General features: G+C 46.0%; 1 protein-coding gene across 4 annotated transcripts in view; it reads right to left on the bottom strand.

Annotated features, from left to right (window-relative positions):
* Positions 1-15,677: 15,677 nt before the first annotated feature.
* The window catches only part of SCUBE2 (signal peptide, CUB domain and EGF like domain containing 2), a 69,929-nt gene continuing 65,761 nt past the window's right edge, over positions 15,678-19,845 (bottom strand). For all 4 annotated transcript variants that reach the window (XM_068988504.1, XM_068988506.1, XM_068988505.1 and 1 more), the window contains 2 exons: positions 16,735-16,814; positions 15,678-15,830 (listed from right to left, as the gene is read on the bottom strand). In XM_068988504.1, the coding sequence (XP_068844605.1) occupies positions 15,678-15,830; positions 16,735-16,814 (233 nt within the window). The remainder of the gene's footprint in view (positions 15,831-16,734; positions 16,815-19,845) is intronic.

Here is a 19,845-nt window from a genome sequence, read left to right as displayed (position 1 = left end):
GGAGTCCCGCCGTCTGCGCCGCTGCTCGGCTTCCCCAATTCCCACCTTCGCGCTCCTCCTGGAGCCCCAGCGCTCAAATTGAGCCCGGGATCCGGAGGAACAGGCGGCGCACTCTGAAGTTGGGATAGCCCTGGATTTCTCCAACTTCAGATCGGTCCCCACCCACCAAGCCACGTGACCCGGGAGGGGGCAGCCCCTGCGGGCCGGCCAGAGTCAGCCTTCTGGGGACCCTCCTCCTCCCTCAGCGCATCCGAGCTGGGGAAGCAGGGCCGGTGGATGCCGGCCAGCCAGCCTGGGGCTGGGGAGTGGCGAGGGTCCTCGCGCGACTGCACAAGAGTACGAGTCCTGCACTCGCTGTTCGGAAAACCCGGCAGAAAAGCACGTTTTTCTCAGCCAACATTCGGGCTTACGGTCCAGAGGGTCGTTAACCGGTCTATGCAGCATGCCCGGGAGCAACTGGAACCCGGTTTTCTTTGTGAGTCTTTCATCTTTTCAAGCGTTTTAATGGAGCCTTCAGACGTCCTGGGCCCTGGCCTGGACGCTGTGATTTAGTACAAACCGCGTTTCCAGGCTAGAAACCACCACCCCTACCCTCTACCACCCCATTTCACGGGAGCAGGCATGAAGCAGAAAGATCTGCTCTCTGGAGAGAACCAACAAAAGTAACAGTAACATTTACTGAGCCTTTACTATGTGCCAGGCACCAGAAAAAATACTTAAAATTAAGTCTCTCATTGAATCCTGGCATCAGTTTATGAGAGGGTATTGTTGTGGGTACTCAGTGGCTTCAGTAGTGTCGACTCTTTGCAACTCCATGGAGTGTAGCACACCAGGCTCCTCTGTTCATGAGATTTTCCAGGCAAGAATACTGGAGTGGGTTGTCATGCCCTCCTCCAGGGGATTTTCCCCACCCAGGATGGAACCCACATCTGTCTTCTTCATTGGCAAGCGGGTTCTTAACCACTAGCGCCACCTGGTCATTATCCTCATTTTACAGACAAATATCTGAGACCTAACTGGTCCCCTGAATGTACCTTGGTTCCTTTCCAATCCATAGTTTGCTGCTGCCAGAGCAATCTTTTCAAACTGCAAATGTGGTCATCTCATATCCCTGATTAGAGCACCGTGAGAGGTTTCCTATTGCTCTTAAAGACACATTCTTGCCTGGTCTGTACCCACCTGGATCTCCACTATGTACTTCAGCCTCATGATTTTGTCTTTCCTGCAGTTCCTTGGAGGAGCCATGCTCTCTTGCCAAATGGCTTACCTTTGAATATCCTGTTCCTTCTGCAGGAATGATCCCTCCTACCTTGTGCAGTAAACAGACCCAGTTCCACTATCTTTTTTTTTTTAGGAAAGCCTTTTCTGACCTCCCAGAGAGAGTACGCTCTTGAGAATTATAAACTATGCATCTCTCCTAGATATTTTTTTTTGGTGGTTGAGGTGGGGATGTTATTGGTTGTTTGGTGAATATTTACCTCCTTCATTAACTATAAGCTCCAAGAAGGCAATTGAGTCCATTTTTGCTTACCTTTGAATCCCTTGCTCACAGAAGGTGCTCAATAAACACTAGTATAAGTACAGCAAAAAGTTAAAGTCTTGTCCAAGTAAAGCTACTGGTAGAGCTGGGATTTTAACCTCAGACTGTCTGCCCCAGAACCTGTGCTGAACTTCCCAGATCCAGAAGGGCTGGGTTTGATCTCCTGCTTCTTTCCTTCAGTTCCTGCCATTAGCACTTGCCCTAGACTCAGAGTTCACATACTTCTGCAGGGAAATAAATCCAGAAGGGCAGAAGGCTGCTTAGCTGGCCTCAGGAAGGCCCCAGGGATTCCCTGTCCCTCAACATACACGTTGAACACACAGTCTCCTAGAGGGGCGATGGGATTGCCGCTCACCTTCCAGCCTCCTGGCACGCTGCCAGCAGTAAACAACAGTGGCTGCCCTGGTCCCTTCTGTCCTGTCTCCTGGATCCCTGCCTGGTCACTTCACCAAGCCTGAGTCGCCCAGGCAACAGTGAAAGACTGGCCTTGTCTCTCCAGGACAGGTGCCTCCAAGCTTGGTAAACCATCAGGACAGGTCCAACAATGAGGGCCCCTGGGGCTGTGGCCAGGACAGCTACTTTCCTCTGAGAGAAAGCCAGGCAGGCAGATTCCAACTTCCCATCCGCCGGCAGCGCCGGCAGCTCAGCTCAGTCTTGCAGCCTTTTGTTGGGGATGTCCCGACAGAAGAAAGGGCCTCCTTTCATCACTAGATTCCCTTCACACTCCTACCCAAAAAGCCAGGAGCTGAATGTCTCCAGTTGAATTGGAATTTGTCCATATCAAGTGTTATGGGAAAGTAAATAGGGCCTTGGCTGGAGCTGAGAACCTCTCTGTGAATGCAGAGCTCCTTGCTGTAGTGGGATTTGTGTTCTGCAGTTGCATCTATGGCCACAGCCACGATTGGCCACCTCATGTCTCAGAGATCTTCCTCAGCCAGACTTACACCTTCACTGCTGTTAAGCACGGGTCAAGGTAGAAGACCAACCCCACCCCCTGCAAATACCCCATGAGTTTCTGAAGACTTGCAGACCTCTTGGTAGTTTATCCCATTTGACCAAATGACTTTGAACAAGTCACTTCTTACCTCTAAGCCTCAGTTTCTACATCGATAAAATGGATGCAGTAAGATTGCTTATAAAATTGGAGTTTGTAAACTGGCAGGCTATATCAACAGGACAGATTATTAATTCTCCATTTGATAACCTCCCCTGTCCCACTAACACATTTGGGGAAAGTATAATGTATTTGTTAAAAGCAAAGTTTCTTGAGTCTGATGCACTAGGTTTAAATCTCTGCTCTGCTACTCACTAGTATGCAACAAGATACTTCACCACTCGGAGTTTCAGCTCCTCATCTAGAAAATAGTGCTGGTAATATATCTACCTCTGAGGGATGCTGTGACAATTATGTGAAATAATCATACACATAGCACATTGTGGCAAGTAGGAAGGGCTCAGCAGAAGGCAGCTACCATCATTACCTGAGACAGTCTCAGGGTTGCCAAGAATGGGCTCTGACCTCTGCTTCCTCCCTACACACCTGAGCATCTTGCCCCCTTCCTGAAACCAAGGCCTGCTGGGGCAGGAGCTGCCCCTTCTCTTCCTCTCTCAGGTGCCTCTGAATTCTGAATTTACCATGTCAAGTAGCTCTGTTCTAAAATCCTCTACATCCTTCCTGGGTTGCTATAGAGAATCTGTCCTTGAAAATTATGCTCAACAAGCTAATGCTGTTTCAGTTAGGATTTTATTCATGTTCTGCTTATTATAAGTGACAGGAAACCTAGTTGAAAACTTCTTAAGCAAAAATGAAAATTTTGCTCCTAAAACTAACACAATATTGTAAATCAACTATACTTCATTTTTTTTTTTAAGGAAAACTTCTTGTCCCTTTAATGTAAAAACGCAGGGACTTCCTTGGTGGTCCAGTGATTAAGCCTCCGTGCTTCCCCTTCGAGTGCAGGGGGCAAGGCTTTGATACCTGGTTGGGGAACTAAGATCCCACATGTCACGCAAGCAAAAATACAAAAGTAAGATTAAAATAAAATGCAGGGATTTCAGGCATGGCTGAATCCAGAGGCTCAAACATCATCACTGTGTTTCAGCTCTGAGCTGATGCCACTGTAGGAAGGTTCAGTTCCAGGCTTATCATCTGTCCACCTAGAAACTCTCCTTTGGGTCTGCAGGGAGACCTTGGAGGATGGTCTACAGGACGAGTGCTGAAGGTGGGAGGCCAGAAAAGTAGATGAGGAGAGAAGAGGAGAAAGGAGAGACAGTCAAGGACTTTTCATCCCCCTTCCCTTCCCACCTATGGATATTTTGCTCTGGCTTTGCCCTGGGACACACCCTGGAAGTAATGGTCGCTGTCTGCTTGTCCCTTCACTCCCCATCTCCACCGTTGTAACTGCAGAATCCCCTTTCTACTCTGGTGTCCTCAGTGCCACCCCAAATCCCTCTGGCAGGAAGAGTCTTCAGCTGTCCACAGCAGGTGTTGTATGCCTACCCGTATCTCTGGCTACGCGGTGCCTGCCAGTTGGCATCCAGCCCTGTGTCGACTTTGGCAGGTTACTGCAAAGACAAGCGTTATTTCTGTCTTCTTCCTTCAGGGTTATTGCCAACATCACCACAGCCTCCTTAAACAGGGCTGATGGCAGCCCCGCCAGCATTTTCCAAAGTTGGCTGGGCCTTTTGGATCCATTCCTGTCAGCGACGATTTTGTTTCATTTCCTGGGATGAGGACAGGCTGTGACCTCAAATAAGACAGCAAAAGAGGGCAGGACAAGGTGGGGGAAAATCTCAGTACCTCAAGCCTCTGGTGGAAAGAGGCTTGCTTGGCGTTTTCTGCTCCTTGCTTGCTGTGGGACCTCAGCCAAGTTACTGCAGCTCTCTGAGCCTCAGTTCATCCATCTGGCCAGGCTCTGTGTGGTTTTAATAAGATAACATGTAAAGCACAGGGCCTGGCACAAAGTGAGCCTTCAATAAATAAGAGTCCCGTTCCACTTTCCTTCCTTTGCCCAGCACAAGCAGAAAACCTGGAGAAAGGGCACCCTTCACAGGCCAAGGGAGAATTCTTCCATCTGGAAACACCTGTGAAGATGGGGCTTCCCAGCTGGTGCTAGTGGTAAAGAACTTGCCTGTCAATACAGGAGATGTAAGACATGTGGATTCCATCCCTGGGTTGGGAAGATCCCCTGAGGGAGGGCATGGCAACCCACTCTAGTATTCTTGCCTGGAGAATCCCATGGACAGAGGAGCCTGGCTGGCTACGGTAAACAGGGTCGCAAGGAGTTGGCCATGACTGAAGTGACTTAGCGTGCATGCACACACTGTGAAGATGGCGAGCTTCTCAGAATGCAGCACAACCTTGGCTTGACATGCTGTATCCAGATCTTTTTCTGTCACCCCTGTCCAGGGTGAGAGGGCCTACCAGGCAGCTCAGCGCACACTGGTCACTTCTGTCTACCTCAGGAGCATGAAGGCCACCACCGCCTTCCGCCTAAGTAAGCCTGCCGCTTGGGTGTGACAGTGACAGGCCAGTGGCCCTTGCTGGACAAGCTCTGGGTTTGGGGGCAATGGCAGCAGAGAGGCCAAGGGCTCCATGCTTGGGCGTGCAGACATCTACACACCACACACACTCACATGGCATTCACTGACCTATTTTCATGCAGCTCTGCACTGCCTGGGGAGATACGTCCTTGTGATTATTTTTTTTAAGTTTTTATTTGGAAACAATTTTAAACTTACCAAAGCTTACAAAAATAAAAACAATACAAAGAACAGCTATATATCCTTTAACCAGATCATTAACATTTTACTCCATTGGTTATATCAGTACGCATGTCCATACCCATACAAACACACACCCAAGCAAAAAATTTTTCTGAACCATTTGAGGAAAAGTTACATCCATTATGACCCTTTACCACTAAGATTTCATTATGTATTTCCTAGGAATAGGGATTTTTCTCATGTATGCTGCTGCTGCTGCTGCTAAGTTGCTTCAGTCGTGTCCGACTCTGTGCAACTCCATAGACAGCAGCCCACCAGGCTCCCCCGTCCCTGGGATTCTCCAGGCAAGAACACTGGAGTGGGTTGCCATTTCCTTGTCCAATGCATGAAAGTGAAGTCACTCAGTCGTTTCTGACTCTTAGCGGCCTCGTGGACTGCAGCCTACCAGGCTCCTCCATCCATGGGATTTTCCAGGCAAGAGTACTGGAGTACAAATACAAACCTCATACATTTTCATTGGTACAATAATTTTATTTATTATTGTTCGTGTTTCAGTTTTTTCAATTGACCTAATGATGTTCTTTTTGATATATTCCTCTAGTACAGGATCCAGGCTAGGGTCAGGAGTTGAACTTGTCATGTCTCTTTAGCCTCCTTTAATCTGGAGCATCTCCACAGTTTTCTTTGTCTTTTATGACACTGACATTTTTGAAGAATACAGTCCTCCATCTTTTTATTAAATAACTCTTTTCTAGAGACATTAATCATTTACCATACAATGTACCACTTAAAGTGTACAATTCAATAATTTTTAATATATTCACAGAACTGGGCAACCATCATTATATTCAATTTTAGAACATATTCATCATCCCAAAGGAACTATGTGCCTATTAGCAGTCATTCCTCATTTCCTCCCAACCTCTCCAGCCCTAGGCATCCTGTCATCTACAGGTTCTGTCTCTATGGATTTAGTTATTCTGGACACTTCATGTACCTATAACACAATATATGACCCTTTGTGAATGACTGCTGTCACTTAGCCAGTTTCAAGGTTCATCTATGCTGTAGCATGCATCAGTAGTTCACTTAATTTCATGGCAAATACTACTCCATTGTAAAGATACTATCACAGTTTGTTTATCCATTCATCAGATAATGAACATTTGAGTTGTTTCCGCATTTGGCTATTGTGATTAATGCTGCTGTGCACTTTTGTGTACAAGTTTTTATATGGACACACGTTTTCATTTCTTGGAGTGGAATTGCTGGCTCATATTGTAATTCTGGGCTTCCCTGGTAGCTCAGCTGGTAAAGAATCTGCCTGCAATGCAGGAGACCCTGGTTTGATTCCTGGGTCAGGAAGATTCCCTGGAGAAGGGATAAGCTACCCACTCCAGTATTCTTGGGCTTCCCTGGTGGCTCAGAAAGTAAAGAATCTGCCTGCAATGTGGGAGACCTTGGTTCGATCCCTGGTTTGGGAAGATCCCCTGGAGAAGGGCATGGCAACCCACGCCAGTATTCTTGCCTGGAGAATCCCCACGGACAGAGAAGCCTGGCAGGCTACAGTCCATGGGATAGCAAACAGTTGGACACGACTGAGGGACTAAGCGCAGCACAAGGTAATTCTATGTTTAATCTGTCGAGAAACTAACAGACTGTTTTCCAGAATGGCTATACCGTTTTACATCCTAACCATCAGTGTATGAGCATTCCAGTGTCTCCACACCCTCACCAACACTTGTCTGTCTCTGATTATACCCAACCTAGTGGGTATTATTAAAAAAATGGTGTCTCATTGTGGCTTTGATTTACATTTCCCTAATGGCTAATTTGGAGAAGGCAATGGCACCCCACTCCAGTACTCTTGCCTGGAAAATCCCATGGGCGGAGGAGCCTGGTAGGCTGCAGTCCATGGGGTTGTGAAGAGTCGGACACGACTGAGCAACTTCACTTTGACTTTTCACTTTCATGCATTAGAGAAGGAAATGGCAACCCACTCCAGTATTCTTGCCTAGAGAATCCCAGGGACGGGGGAGCCTGGTGGGCTGCCGTCTATGGGGTCGCACAAAGTCGGACACGACTAAAGCGACTTAGCAGCAGTAGCAATGGCTAATTATGTTGAACATTTTTTTCATGTGCTTATTGGCCATTTATCTTCTTTAGAAAAATATTTCTTTGGATAATTTTGAGTTATTTGTCTTTTAATTATTGAATTGTAAGAGCTTTTATATATTCTAGCTACAAGTCCTTCGCCAGGTAAATGATTTGCAAACTTTTCCCAGTGCTATGTGTTGCCTTTTTACTTTCTTGATTATGTCCTTTGAAACATGAACGTTTTAAGTTTCCTTGATGTGCAAGTTATTTGTATCTCAACTCCCCTCTCTTTTAAACAATAGAGTATTTCTCACTTTGTGTTTGCCCAGTTAGGGTTGTATTCCTGGCCTGAGTACTGTTTAGGTGATGTCGTGCTCCTCCAAAGCCACACATTGTCCATCTGCCTTTTAATGAAGATGCTAATTTTGATCACCTCATCAAGGTATTGCTTGATTTCTGCACTGTATAATTACTGCCTTTCCCCCTCTCCCATTTATGCATTTTTGAAAGGTGAAACTCTCTCTTTTCAGGCTGTCTACACTCCATTAGCACACTTCACTTTGAGTTCTGTGCCCTCCAAGGTGATAGCTCAGACCACCTTGGCCAGGCCTATGTCCTCCAGTCTCATCAGGGACTTTGTCCCACTGATCACAAGGGTTCATGCAAATTACTCAGTTCAGGTGGAATTCACACCCTGCCAAAGTAGGTGTCTTCATTGGTCTTATTTGCCTACACCCCTGAGCACAGCCTCTTGGGAGTGAAGAAAGGCTGGACCTCTTCGCACTGGAAACATTAAACTTGAAAGGAGCAGTTCTGGGGAATGTGTGATTCTGAGCTCAGCAAGGAGGTGTGTTGCCATCCCCACACATCACAGGGTGAGGGCTGGAGACAAGAAAAGATGAAAGGCCGACAGGTCTCTGTGTATGGGTGCTGTTTCTGACCTGAGAGAGATAGTCTTGGGAGATTGGAAGACCACATTTCTCCTTTCCAGTTCAGGAGTCTAGGGTTTTCAGAAGATCATGTGGAAGAGAACCCAAGTCTGACATTATGGCCTTTCATTCCTACTTCAAGCTTTAATTCTTCAAGCTGTAATTCAAGCTCTAATGTGTTCCTAGAACACATCCCACCAGAAAGCTCGTAACCAAAGGATTTCTGTTTCAGTGAAATGGGAGAAACTAGCAGATTATGAACCCATTTTTAAAATGTATCTTGGATTTAACTTCTCTAGTCTCAAGTAGTGGAAGATAATGATGATGATAATGATGATAGCCAAAATTTATTGAGTCCATACTACCTTCTAGGCAGTTTTCCAAGAGTTTTCCATGTTTGAACTCATTTTATTCTCACAAAACCCTATCCAGTAAGGACTATCTTTATCTTTCTTTCTTTTGTTTTTAGATTTAGTGATATAGAATTCTATTATTTTCTGTTGACCAATCATGATACAACAGTATTAAAGCAAATAACAGTCATATAATCACAATAGTAAAAGATGTTTATCAGTTTTCACAATCAATAGCCAGACCAAAAAAGAGAGATACTATATAAGGAAACTGAGGCACAGAGAGGTCAAGTAATTTGTGCAAGGTCACACAGCTATGAAGTGGCAGATGTAGAGGACAAATCCAGGTACTGCAGAGGACATAATGGGAGTCTTGGAGAAAATGAATATTATGAAATATAGATTTTAGAGAACTCTTGCATTTAGATAAAGAAAATGAGTGTATTCTCAGAAAAGTACATTAGGAATACTGAGAGGGGGACACTCTGGTGACTCCTGTTGCTTGAGTCCCCTCAGTTCCTCATTGGAAACCCTGAGTGATGATTTACCAAGCCTCTTCTAGTTGTGCTCACATCACTCAAAACCTCAGCTTTGGTGCCTGATGTGGCTGCTAAAAACTGCCTTCCTCCAACCAAGTCACCCGGATCTAACACTGAGGTTCTGGCCGCACGTTCCTGCTTTGCCACCATTGCCATCCTCTATGTTGTCCGCAGTTCCATCGATGGGCAGGCACCATTCACTGCAGCTGCACTGGCACTGGGTAACGATGGCCAGTTTGCGGCCACACGCAGCAAGTTACACACAAGGCTACAGAGGGCTGAGCCCAGCAAGCCTGGCCAGGGCTCACCCCTACCTCACACTCTTCCCGCCACACTCTTCTGCTGGCTGTGACTGTGTCCGTCACACATTGCTGGCTCTGTCCTCCCTGGGATATTGGTTCCATTTCCTGCTCAGAAACTATTATATTTTTTCAACCACAAAGTGTGTGTAATAAGGCAAAGCAAGCAACAAAGCTCAGATTTGAGACAGGTTTGTATTTCTGCTTTTTGCACTGCATAAGGGAAAGATGGAAAACTCCAAAATGTGCCTCCAAATTATCCTTCAGCCCTAGGATAGAATATAGGATCAGGGGATTCCCAGTTGTTAAGACTCAGGCTTTCACTGACATGGACCTGGTTTCCATCTCTGGATGGGAAACTAAGATCCCAAAGTCATGTGGTGTGGCCAAAATATATATATAAGCAAATAAGCAAACAAACTTTAAAAAAAGAATATAGGATCAGAGGAGAGTCCAAGTCAGTGGAGAGTGGTAGCTCTTGAAAGGACATGCAGTGAAAATTACACAAGATTACAATTTGTGAATAATTGTTCCCCCTCATTCTTTCAAGTCCTTCTTCCTCCTGTTTTAGGAATATGTATCCAACCATAACAATGAATGAATGAATGCAGTGTGTGTGTGTATTTGGACATGGACATGATTCACAGCATTGTTGATAGTTTGAAAGGATCTGAAGATCAATGTGGGCTTTCCAGGTGGCTCAGTGGTAAAGAATCCACTTGCCAATGCAAGAGATGCGGGTTTGATCCCTGGGTTGGGAAGGTCCCTTGGAGGAGGAGATGGCAACCCACTCCAGTATTCTTGCCTGGAACATTCCATGGACAGAGGAGCCTGCTGAGCTACTGTCCATAGTATTGCAGAGTCGGACACGACTAGGCGGCTGAGCACACACACACACATGCAGAGATCAATAACTTCTTACCTGGTCATTAGTCATTGGGACAGGCAGAGAGAAGGAAACGATCTAAACAGATACATTCAACATGCAATCAATCTGTTATCAAACCACAGCCCTAGCCCCCAGCATCCCATTGGTAACATTTGTCTTGAATTTTGAGCATTTAAGCCCCCATGTCATTTAAGCTTCAAGGCAGTGGGATGACTGAAACACAAGTGGATCCCATTTATAGTCACTAGGTGGCGCCTGTTCTAGGAATTGCAAAACGCCTCGTTCACTGCTTGGAGCTGTGGTCAGCCTGGCCTGAGACCAACTGTCAAGCTCCTGCTGGGTAGGTAGAGGAGCCCGCCAGGGCCAGTGCTGCCAGGCTTGGTTTAAGAAGCGAGCGCCCTGGGAGAGAACTGGATTCACGATTCCAATGATGAGCTCATCCTATCTAAAGTGGCAACTCCCTCCCACCACCTCCTCATTCTCTATATGTTCACTCTTTTAAATTTTCTCTACAACACCCTTGACTTTACTATATACATATTTTCTGTCTCCCCCAACTAGAATCTAAATTTGACAAGAGCATCTTTCCCACTACAGTATCACCAGCTTCTCAATACCTAATACTTTCTAAGCCCTCAGTAAACATATAAAAACAAATGAATGAGCAAACACATTACAAAGAATTATTAGAAACTAAGATCTGTAGGCACATTCCCCTAATAAGATACTCTGAAAATCAAGTGATGCTGAGTTATTTATGATCATTGTTTATGGCAGATGGGTTTTATTCCACTAGAGCATCCTGCCTGTGAATTAGAGTGCTTTCAGTTTTTAAATCTATTTCAATCCTGCTGTGTTCTCTGGAAAGTGATCCCTGCTAGGTGGTTATGTCTTTGTAGCTGTCAATCATAGAAGCAGCCCTGTTGGGCTATCAGGGCCCTGAGGTTTGTCTCCCGTAGGCCAATCAGGACTGCCTGAAGGGAGAAGGAAGCAGGGTACCACAAATACCCAGGACATCCCTGAGCTGGGTTCACAAGCCCCTGGAGTAGAAGATGACACAGAGAGAAAGCCATACCACGGCTTCAAATTTCTTCTGGATGGGCCCCTACTGGCCATGCCTAGGACCTGGGTTCAGAGTCAGTTGATGCCTTGCCTAAAAGAAGGCCCCAGGTGACAAGGTTCTCTTGACTTGGTAAGCAACTGCTTTACTCGAGCCTCACCCAATCCAAGTGCCTCCCAAACACTGACCAAGAGTGATGCAGCCGGGTAAGGCTCCCAGCATCCATCCTGCTGTGTGAAAGGAAGCGGAGATACTGACAGCCCCAGCCAGAGGCTTGTCTCCTGAGCTGAGGAGGAGATGGAGGCTGGGCTGGGTGTGGGAGCCCCCTGCTTCCCAGCAGGCTGCGGGAGTCTGCAGTGGAGGGCAAGCAGGCAGCAGCCCTGGCTCATCTTCCTGCAAAGATCCACAAATCTTCGTGCTTTACAGCTGCTGCCTTTCCCAAGTTCCCACATGACAACTATAAAATCACCTGCGAACCTAAATCCAGTGAGTACCTACAGACGGCGCACTTAACAGCTCCGAGGGTGATTCAGAGGAAGCAATTTCCCAAAGTGAAGATAATCATCTGTTTGTGAGAAGCGGCAAGCACTCTTTTCTTAGCGCTGGAAACTCAAGGGGAACGTGGCTACAGCCACAAAAGCAGCACTTCAGTAAATAGCTTGAGAACAATATCCACAGCTGGAGGGAAGGGCGTGTTCAGACTCTTCTCCCGCTCAGTTCTGAGGAGGCAAAGCTCAGCTCTGACCTCTTCCTGTTGCCTTAATCAATGGCTCCTGTAAGTTCTGTCCACACAGGGACCCCCAGAATTCAGAGCTGTCTGGTCTTATCTACACATACTTTTCCCAGGTGACCTCAATCTGTCCTATCCTTTATCCTGTGACATTAAAATTCATATTCCAGCCCCGAGCTGTCCTGGGACGTCGTAGAACCAGGTGCCTATTTGAACTCTTTATTTGGTTACCTGATAGACATCTCATACTTAGAATGGTCAAAATTGAATTCTTGACCTTATCTTCTTTTCCAGCATCGTATTGCATAATAAATCACTATGACTTAATAATAACCATTGATTTTGCTCACAAGTCTGTCATTTGGGTACGGTTCAGTGGGAACTGCTCAGCAAAGCATCAGCTGGAAAATCCATTTCTAAGGTGGCTCATTCCCCTAGCTGGCAAGTTTTGCTAGCTGTCACCTGAGAGTCAGCTAGGCTATGGGTGCGGGTCCTCTTCACCAGCTGCTATGGCTTCCTCAAGGTACAGTGACTGAGGGCCCAGTGAGTTTCCCAAGGAGAGGAAGAGGAAATTGCCAGTATCTTAAGTCCCGGATCCAGGAACTGGTAAAATGTTATTTCTGCCATAGAGTATTGGTTCATCAATCACAGATCCCAGATTCAAGGGGAGGGGTAAAAGACCCCCAGCTTTCCATGGAAGAAGCATCAGAGAATTTGTAGACAGGTGTTTGAATTGTCATATGTCCCAAACCTGCTCCTTCTGCAGTCTTCATCTACCAGTTATTTGGGCAACTAGAAGTCACCTTCAGTTGCTGTCTTTCCATTTAATTTCCATCCAATCATCAGGAAGTTCTGGGGACTCTCTCCCAAAACATGTCCACAATCCTTCTGTTCTGTCCTCTCCGCTAAGACTGTCTTAGCCCAGAGAGCTTCACCTCTTGCTGGATGGCTGCTTGGTTGGTAGCAATAATTTATTAATTGCTCTCTGCCTCTGTGCCTGCTTTCTAAAACCTCTTCTTCATATAGTAACCAGAGCTCTCTTTTAAAAACATAAATCAGACCACCCCGCTTTTCTGTTTAAACCCCTTCCAAAAGCTCCACAACATATTTAGAATTAAGCCCACACCCCCCATTCTGGATTCCAAAGCCCAGTGTGCTCTGACCCTGTCTGGCTTCTTGGCCTCATCTCATACCACTTGACTTCTCACTAGTCTGTGATCCACACACACGCTTTTTCCTGCCTAGATAGCCTTTGCACCTGACTTTCTTCTCTCTGGAATGTTCCTCCCCCTGGTTGGCCCAAGGCTGATTCTTTCTTGCCATTTTTTTTCAGTTGAAAAATCATTTACCCAGAAGGACCCTCACGAGTCCCAAACCTAAAACAGCCACACCATCATCCCTTATATTAACCTATTTTATTTTTCAACATAGCTCTTACTACTAGCTGATACTTTTCTTATTGATTTGTTCATTGTCTGTCTCCTCCCTCTAATGGTAAGCTCTAAAACGACAAGACCTTGTCTGTCTTGTCACTGTGCAACCCTAAGGCAGAGGTGATATTAGTTAACTATTTATTGATTTAGCAGATAGTATCAGTAGCCCTTGCCCACCAGCCTTCCCATGGGACCACAGAGTCTCTCAGAGTGGTTGATGGGTATAGACAGGAAGTTTCATGAGGGCCTCAGTGGGTTGTGCATGGTCCGGCTCCTGGAGGATGTTTCACAGAGACCAGGTTTACGCAGCCTCCTTCCAACCCCCAGGTACTGCCATCAGCTGCCTTCTTATGAAATCAGCAGTACGGAACCAGACAGTCCTGAGCATATAGTTACTAACATGCTTGGACAGAATGGTGCAGTTCAGCTCACCCCATCGGTCAGGTCACTAACTCATGTTATGTTACATCTGAATTTTCATATTATAGTCAGACTCAAAAATATAGGCCAAGTTCCAGCATTATAAATTACAAGGACTTGTATTAATGATACCTTTAAAAATGAAGATGTTCAAGTTTTTCATGAGAGACTTAGAAAAGCGTACTTAGGACCATTCAAATAAATTTAAAAACTTTGATTAAGCACTTTAAAAAAGTCAATATTGCTTATAGGTTAAAAAAAAATCACTGAGGTAAAAAGTGAATTCAACAATGAAATAATCTTCATTTTCTTCAGAAATATTTGTTGATCATCTTTTTGGTACTTTGGTGTAGAGAACTGATTGTGTGTGGAATTAGTTACTGAAATAAAACAATATGGTTGTCTGTAGGCAACCCTTTCATTAGGGAAACAGCAGCTTGTTTGATAGAATTTTTTTATTCACTGTAATAAGGTTTTTGCCTGTGGATTTCAGTTTTTAAAAATTCAATAGTATTGAAAAATCAGATTCCTGTGGGAGAAAATGATTATGAGGTCCCACCGTGTTGACCGAAAGTGAGATGATTCTGCGGTACTCAGAGGCTGGGGTTAGTGTAGCTGCTTCTGGCGGTGGTGTGACCATTGAGGGAGTGAGGCCACCCTGAGCCGTGCAGCTCACGCTCTCAGTTGGTCTCTGAGCTTGGAGCGGGGCAAGGGAGGCAAGTGTGACAGGCTGGGCCATAGCGCCACCACCTGGACCTCCACCGCCCCGTGGTGGGAAGCCCAGCTGGAAGGAGGACCCTTGGTGGTACTGACTCAGTGTGTGTGAATCTCCTTTTCATGACGGATGGAGTCACATCCATCAGGAGATCACATCGGATCTGAACTGTCCAGGCCCTACGTCGGTGCCCAGAAGAGCAGTGCCCTGAAGGCACAGCTGCAGGTGTAAGCCAAGCACAGTGCATTTGCTACGAGATGGAAACTGGCAACATGGAAGGTCATCGACAGGTCCACACTATGATGTCTGTGGAAGTGCTGAGTTCCTACCTTTTTATTTCTAATTCTTTCTGCTTTAAGTATTTTTTTGGTGATCACTGCTTGGAATCCAAGCTGCTGGGATCAAATTTAAGTCACACAGACTGGAGAAGGCTGTGGAGAAAACCGGGTCCTCCCAGGTCTCGGGTCGTGGGGAGGTGGATGGTGTCTGGAGGGCTCCCCTTCCCTTCCTCCCCGCTTTCCTGCTTTGCCTGGTCAGAGCCAACACCTGAGTACAAAGGGCTCCCTTAGGGAAGGCTATGCTGGAAGAAGCTGAAGTTTCAGACAAGGCAGCCCCCTCGAGGAGAAGTGAGGACCAAGAAGGACAGGCAAGTCTCACCTAAGCTGACTGAAATCCAGCTCAGCCAGCCCTTAATGTATCCAAGACGGCTGCCCACACCAATGAGAAGCAGGTAAGACTCAAACCCATTCTCTGTCCACATCTATAACGCTGGGAAAGAAAAACCAAGTTCAATTTACCAAAATATCTGTATTATCTATAACAATTGAACTCTAACCAGTCACTGCTACTAGAGGCAGCGTTATCCATCTATGCTGGCTGCAGAAGCAGATGGCTGTGTCCTGCCAGCCCACAGGCCGAACATTGTGTCAAGTGGCATGTGGGCAGTCTCATTTGTAAGGCCTCAAAAACCTGGACACTTTGGAACGGAGTAATCGGATGAAGGATCGTGGAAACATTTCCCGGGACTCCTGGGCTGTGTACTTGAAATAGTTCTGGGGGTGGGCCAGGACATCAAACAGAGCCTTGATCAGTTTCTTATCCTAAAAAGAACAGAATTTTTGTTACTGGGCCAAAATATTTAAATATGATGACATTTTGCCAATGGAACTATAATGTCCCACTGTGAGACAGTAAGTTGATAGGCTGAAAAACACTTTGTGAAAATTGTTTCCTCTAATTTTTATCCTTTTTTCCAGTTTTTTTCTCCCCAAGGATCTTTAAAAAGCATATATTAGTTTCATAACAGAAAACTTAATATGTAAAAAATTGTTTTCTTAAACCACATGATAACTTTGGAATTTGGGGAATATTTTTAGGGTTAGTGATGTGGCAAGTGTTTATTTATACTTATAAGTATCTGAAAGTTGGTGAACTTCAGGCTTGAAGGATGAACAAGGAGCCAAGACTCTTCAACTATTTGGAGAATAAACATGAAAACATGATTTGCTGCTGGCTTGGATTTATGATAAACAAGTTTCCCACTGCTCTTCCTCATATTTCTAGATTAAAAAATACAACTTTACTTGACAACACTAAAAACAGCTTCCCTGGTGGCTCAGTGGTAAAGAATCCACCTGCCAATGCAGGAGACGCAGGTTCCATCCCTGGGTTGGGAAGCTCCCCTGGAAAAGGAAATGGCAACCCACTCCAGTATTCTTGCCTGGAAAATGCCATGGACAGAGGAGACTGGTGGGGCTACAGTCCATGGGGTCGCAAAAGATTCAAACACGACTTAGCAACTAAACAACACAATAAACACTTGACAACACTAAAAACAACTCCCTGTTGTTGTTTTTAAAGAAACTAAGTCTGGTGAAGATGTAAAACTGCCCTCAGCCCAGAGCAGGCTCAGTGTCTGAAAGGCAGCAACGTGGTGGGACAGGAAACTTTCCGCTGTGGTGCTTGGCATGGGTAACTGCCATGCCCACCTAGGTACATACTCACCTTAAGTATTTCCTGATGGTTCTCAGACGCGTAGAGCCTGCCATCTCGAACTATGTCTTCAATGAGCTCCTGGTAGTCCTCTGAAAAAAGGACATATTTTTTATTGCTATGGTTTAGTTATTTCCAAGCTCACTCTTTTCTTTAATTGTTCAAATAATGCTCTGGGAAATGCCCCTTCTGCAGCTGAGACCGGCTGGGACCTGGGACCCTGTGCAGCAGTGCTTGCACCTAGACACGCCACTCCTGGAACAAAATACAGAGAAACTGTATGGGACTAAAAATAACGGCACGCATATTCAGTTGGGGCAAACTCTCCATCCCAAAGATACAGGAGACCAAAAAACCCAACTGCCCCTTTTGAAGCTGCTGCTGCTGAGTCGCTTCAGTCGTGTCCGACTCTGTGCGACCCCATAGACGGCAGCCCACCAGGCTCTGCCATCCCTGGGATTCTCTAGGCAAGAACACTGGAGTGGGTTGCCATTTCCTTCTCCAATGTATGAAAGTAAAAAGTGAAAGTGAAGTCACTCAGTCGTGTCCGACTCTTTGTGACCACATGGACTGCAGCCTACCAGGCTCCTCTGCCCATGGGATTTTCCAGGCAAGAGTACTAAGCAGGGTACTGCCCATGCCCCCGGCATACAACACCACTAAAGGGGTGGGCAAAACACCGAAGCCACCCCTCCAGCCCGACCCCTGGACACATCCCCTCCCTCACCCCATATAAGGAACAAGCACCCTCTCGGGGAGCAGGGAGCAGCGAGCAAGCAATCAAGGGAACCTGTTTGTTCTCCCTCCCCTGGCCACTCCAGCAGGGCCCCAGTAAAGCCTTGCCTGAATTTCTTGTCTGTCCTCTAGGAATGATCGGGGAAAGCCAAGAACCCTGGTGGGTAACACAGCTGCCATGAGAACAATGACCCCTCTGATACTAAGAAGCCAATCAGAGACTCCCACAGACTCTCCCCCGACTCTGTCACCCACCAGCACCTGTACACCCTCTGCTGATCCTTTTCCCTCAGATGAACCCTCAGAGCCTCCAGCCAAGGCTCCCCCCTCCACTTTGCTCACCAGCTCCCTCTTCTCTCACCAAATCAAGGGCATTATTCCTGTCATTCTGCCCTTCCTTTCCTACATTAGGACTTCTCTCTTTCTGCTAGTCTTTCACATCAGCATAACAAACATGCTGTTGTGTCTCTAGTTTTGGGGTTTTTTTTAGAACCTTCTCTTGACCTTATTTCTCCCTCCAGCTTGCATCCTATGTCTTTGCTCCCCTTCGTAGCAAAACTCCTTGAAAGAATTGTCAGCACTCACTGTCTCCAATTCTATTCTTTTCTTTCTATCTTAAACCCATTCCAGTCAACAGTGGCCCCCATCACTCCCCCAAAACTGCTTGTTGGGGTCTCCAGTGACCTTCACATTGCTAAATCCCAAAGCTCAATTCTCAGTCATCATCCTCCCTGACGCAGCAGCGTTTCGAAGTCTAGCCTATTTCCTACAGTCATAATTCAAATCAAGCCTATGCAAGACACAATCTCTTTAAAATTCCAGGCAGAAAAAAAGTGCCTCTTTGTATGCATATCATGTGCAACAAAACCAAACAGTTCATAAGAACATCACTGGAACTGTGTGGGAGGAGTTCTCAAAAAAGTTTCCCCTAGTCAAGTGATGGGAAATGGAAATTCATAGGATAATACTCATAATTACTAACTGAATACGTGTTTGTACAATGTCTCTGGTCCTCTGTTCATTTGGTCTCTTTCTTCTTATCCTTTAAGTTTAGTGAATACAAAACCTATAAAATATGAATAAGGGTACACTTTTTTAAAAATCTTGAATTCCTCTGTTGCTGAGTTTCTACCTCAGAGAATTAGCCCCTTCTGATGAGGAGTTTACCATTAGGAATGCCTGTCACTATGCTGGAGAGCTGTCTGCCACCACAAATGCTTCCAGATCACCATCTTTTTTTGAATTCTTATTTATTTATTTGGCTCCACTGGGTCTGAGTTGCAGCATGTGGGATCTAGTTCTCTGATCAGGGATTGAATCTGGGAGCGCGTGGAGCCTTAACCACTGGACCATTAGGGAAGTCCTCAAAAGCACCATTTAAAAAAAAAAAATCTTTCCTCTGCTTTTAAGAATGACTGTCTTCTCACTTGCTCCAGTTGTCATGGGAAAAGCACTCCAGTGTTGTAGGTAAGAACTCAGGAGCCGCAAAGGCCCTGCAACTTTGTCCTCCTGTGTCCTCGGGCGCTTACTTAAATCTCTAAGCCAGAGCGGCCTCATCTATAAACCAGGAAAGAGGTGCAGCCGGATCTACTGCCTGGGCGGCTGGGAGGAATGCGCCAGGTCAAGCGCACTTGGCACCGGTCCTGAGTTCGGCACACGATAGCGCAGCTGTGGCCCTCCTGCTTCTCCGGGCCGGTGGGCTAGTCTGTAGCAGCCTCGGCTGCCCCTTCTCAACGCAACTGCTGTTCTTCTGGGTTTAGAACCACATATCAGATTTGTCTGAAATATATGTTGAGAAAAAATATTAAATAGGCTCTGGTCAGGACCTAAGAGGCTCTGCATGGCCAAAGCAGCATTTTTCAACTATTTTCTGCTGTGACGTGCCAGATCCATTCTCATGAGCCTAACCAGAGTTATACGTAATTTTCTCTGGTTCAAGCGACAACTCTTTATTTGAATTTTTTTTTAATTAAAAAAGCAAGATGTTTTTATGTGTCACAGAGTTGAGAACAGCCTGAACTAAAGTGCGTGAGCTCTGGTGACATTTGTTCTGGCTTCTCCGTGGTTTTTGGGTGCCTTCCTCATGCCAGATGGGGGCGGTTGTGGGCCGGCTGCCTGTGGGGAAAGGAGGTATTCTGTCTCCCAGCAGAGCCACGTGGGAGCCATGTGTGTCCATCTAGGAGTCTGATGCTGAGATGCTTTGTCTTGGCGTCTGACATGTTTTAGGCACCAAGGTGATGATTCTAGATTCTTGGCGTCTGACATGTTTTAGGCACCAAGGTGATGATTCTAGATCTTATCACATGTTAGAAATAAACTATGTGAGATGTTCTTAGGAACTCCATAGAATACTGTCTTTCCAAAACACCAACTTTTCATACTTGTCTA

This window comes from Capricornis sumatraensis, chromosome 16 (genome assembly GCF_032405125.1).
Source record: "Capricornis sumatraensis isolate serow.1 chromosome 16, serow.2, whole genome shotgun sequence".
Classification (NCBI taxonomy): Eukaryota; Metazoa; Chordata; class Mammalia; order Artiodactyla; family Bovidae; genus Capricornis; species Capricornis sumatraensis.
Note: the sequence above shows the minus strand (reverse complement) of the source record. Positions and strands in the feature narration are given on the sequence as shown.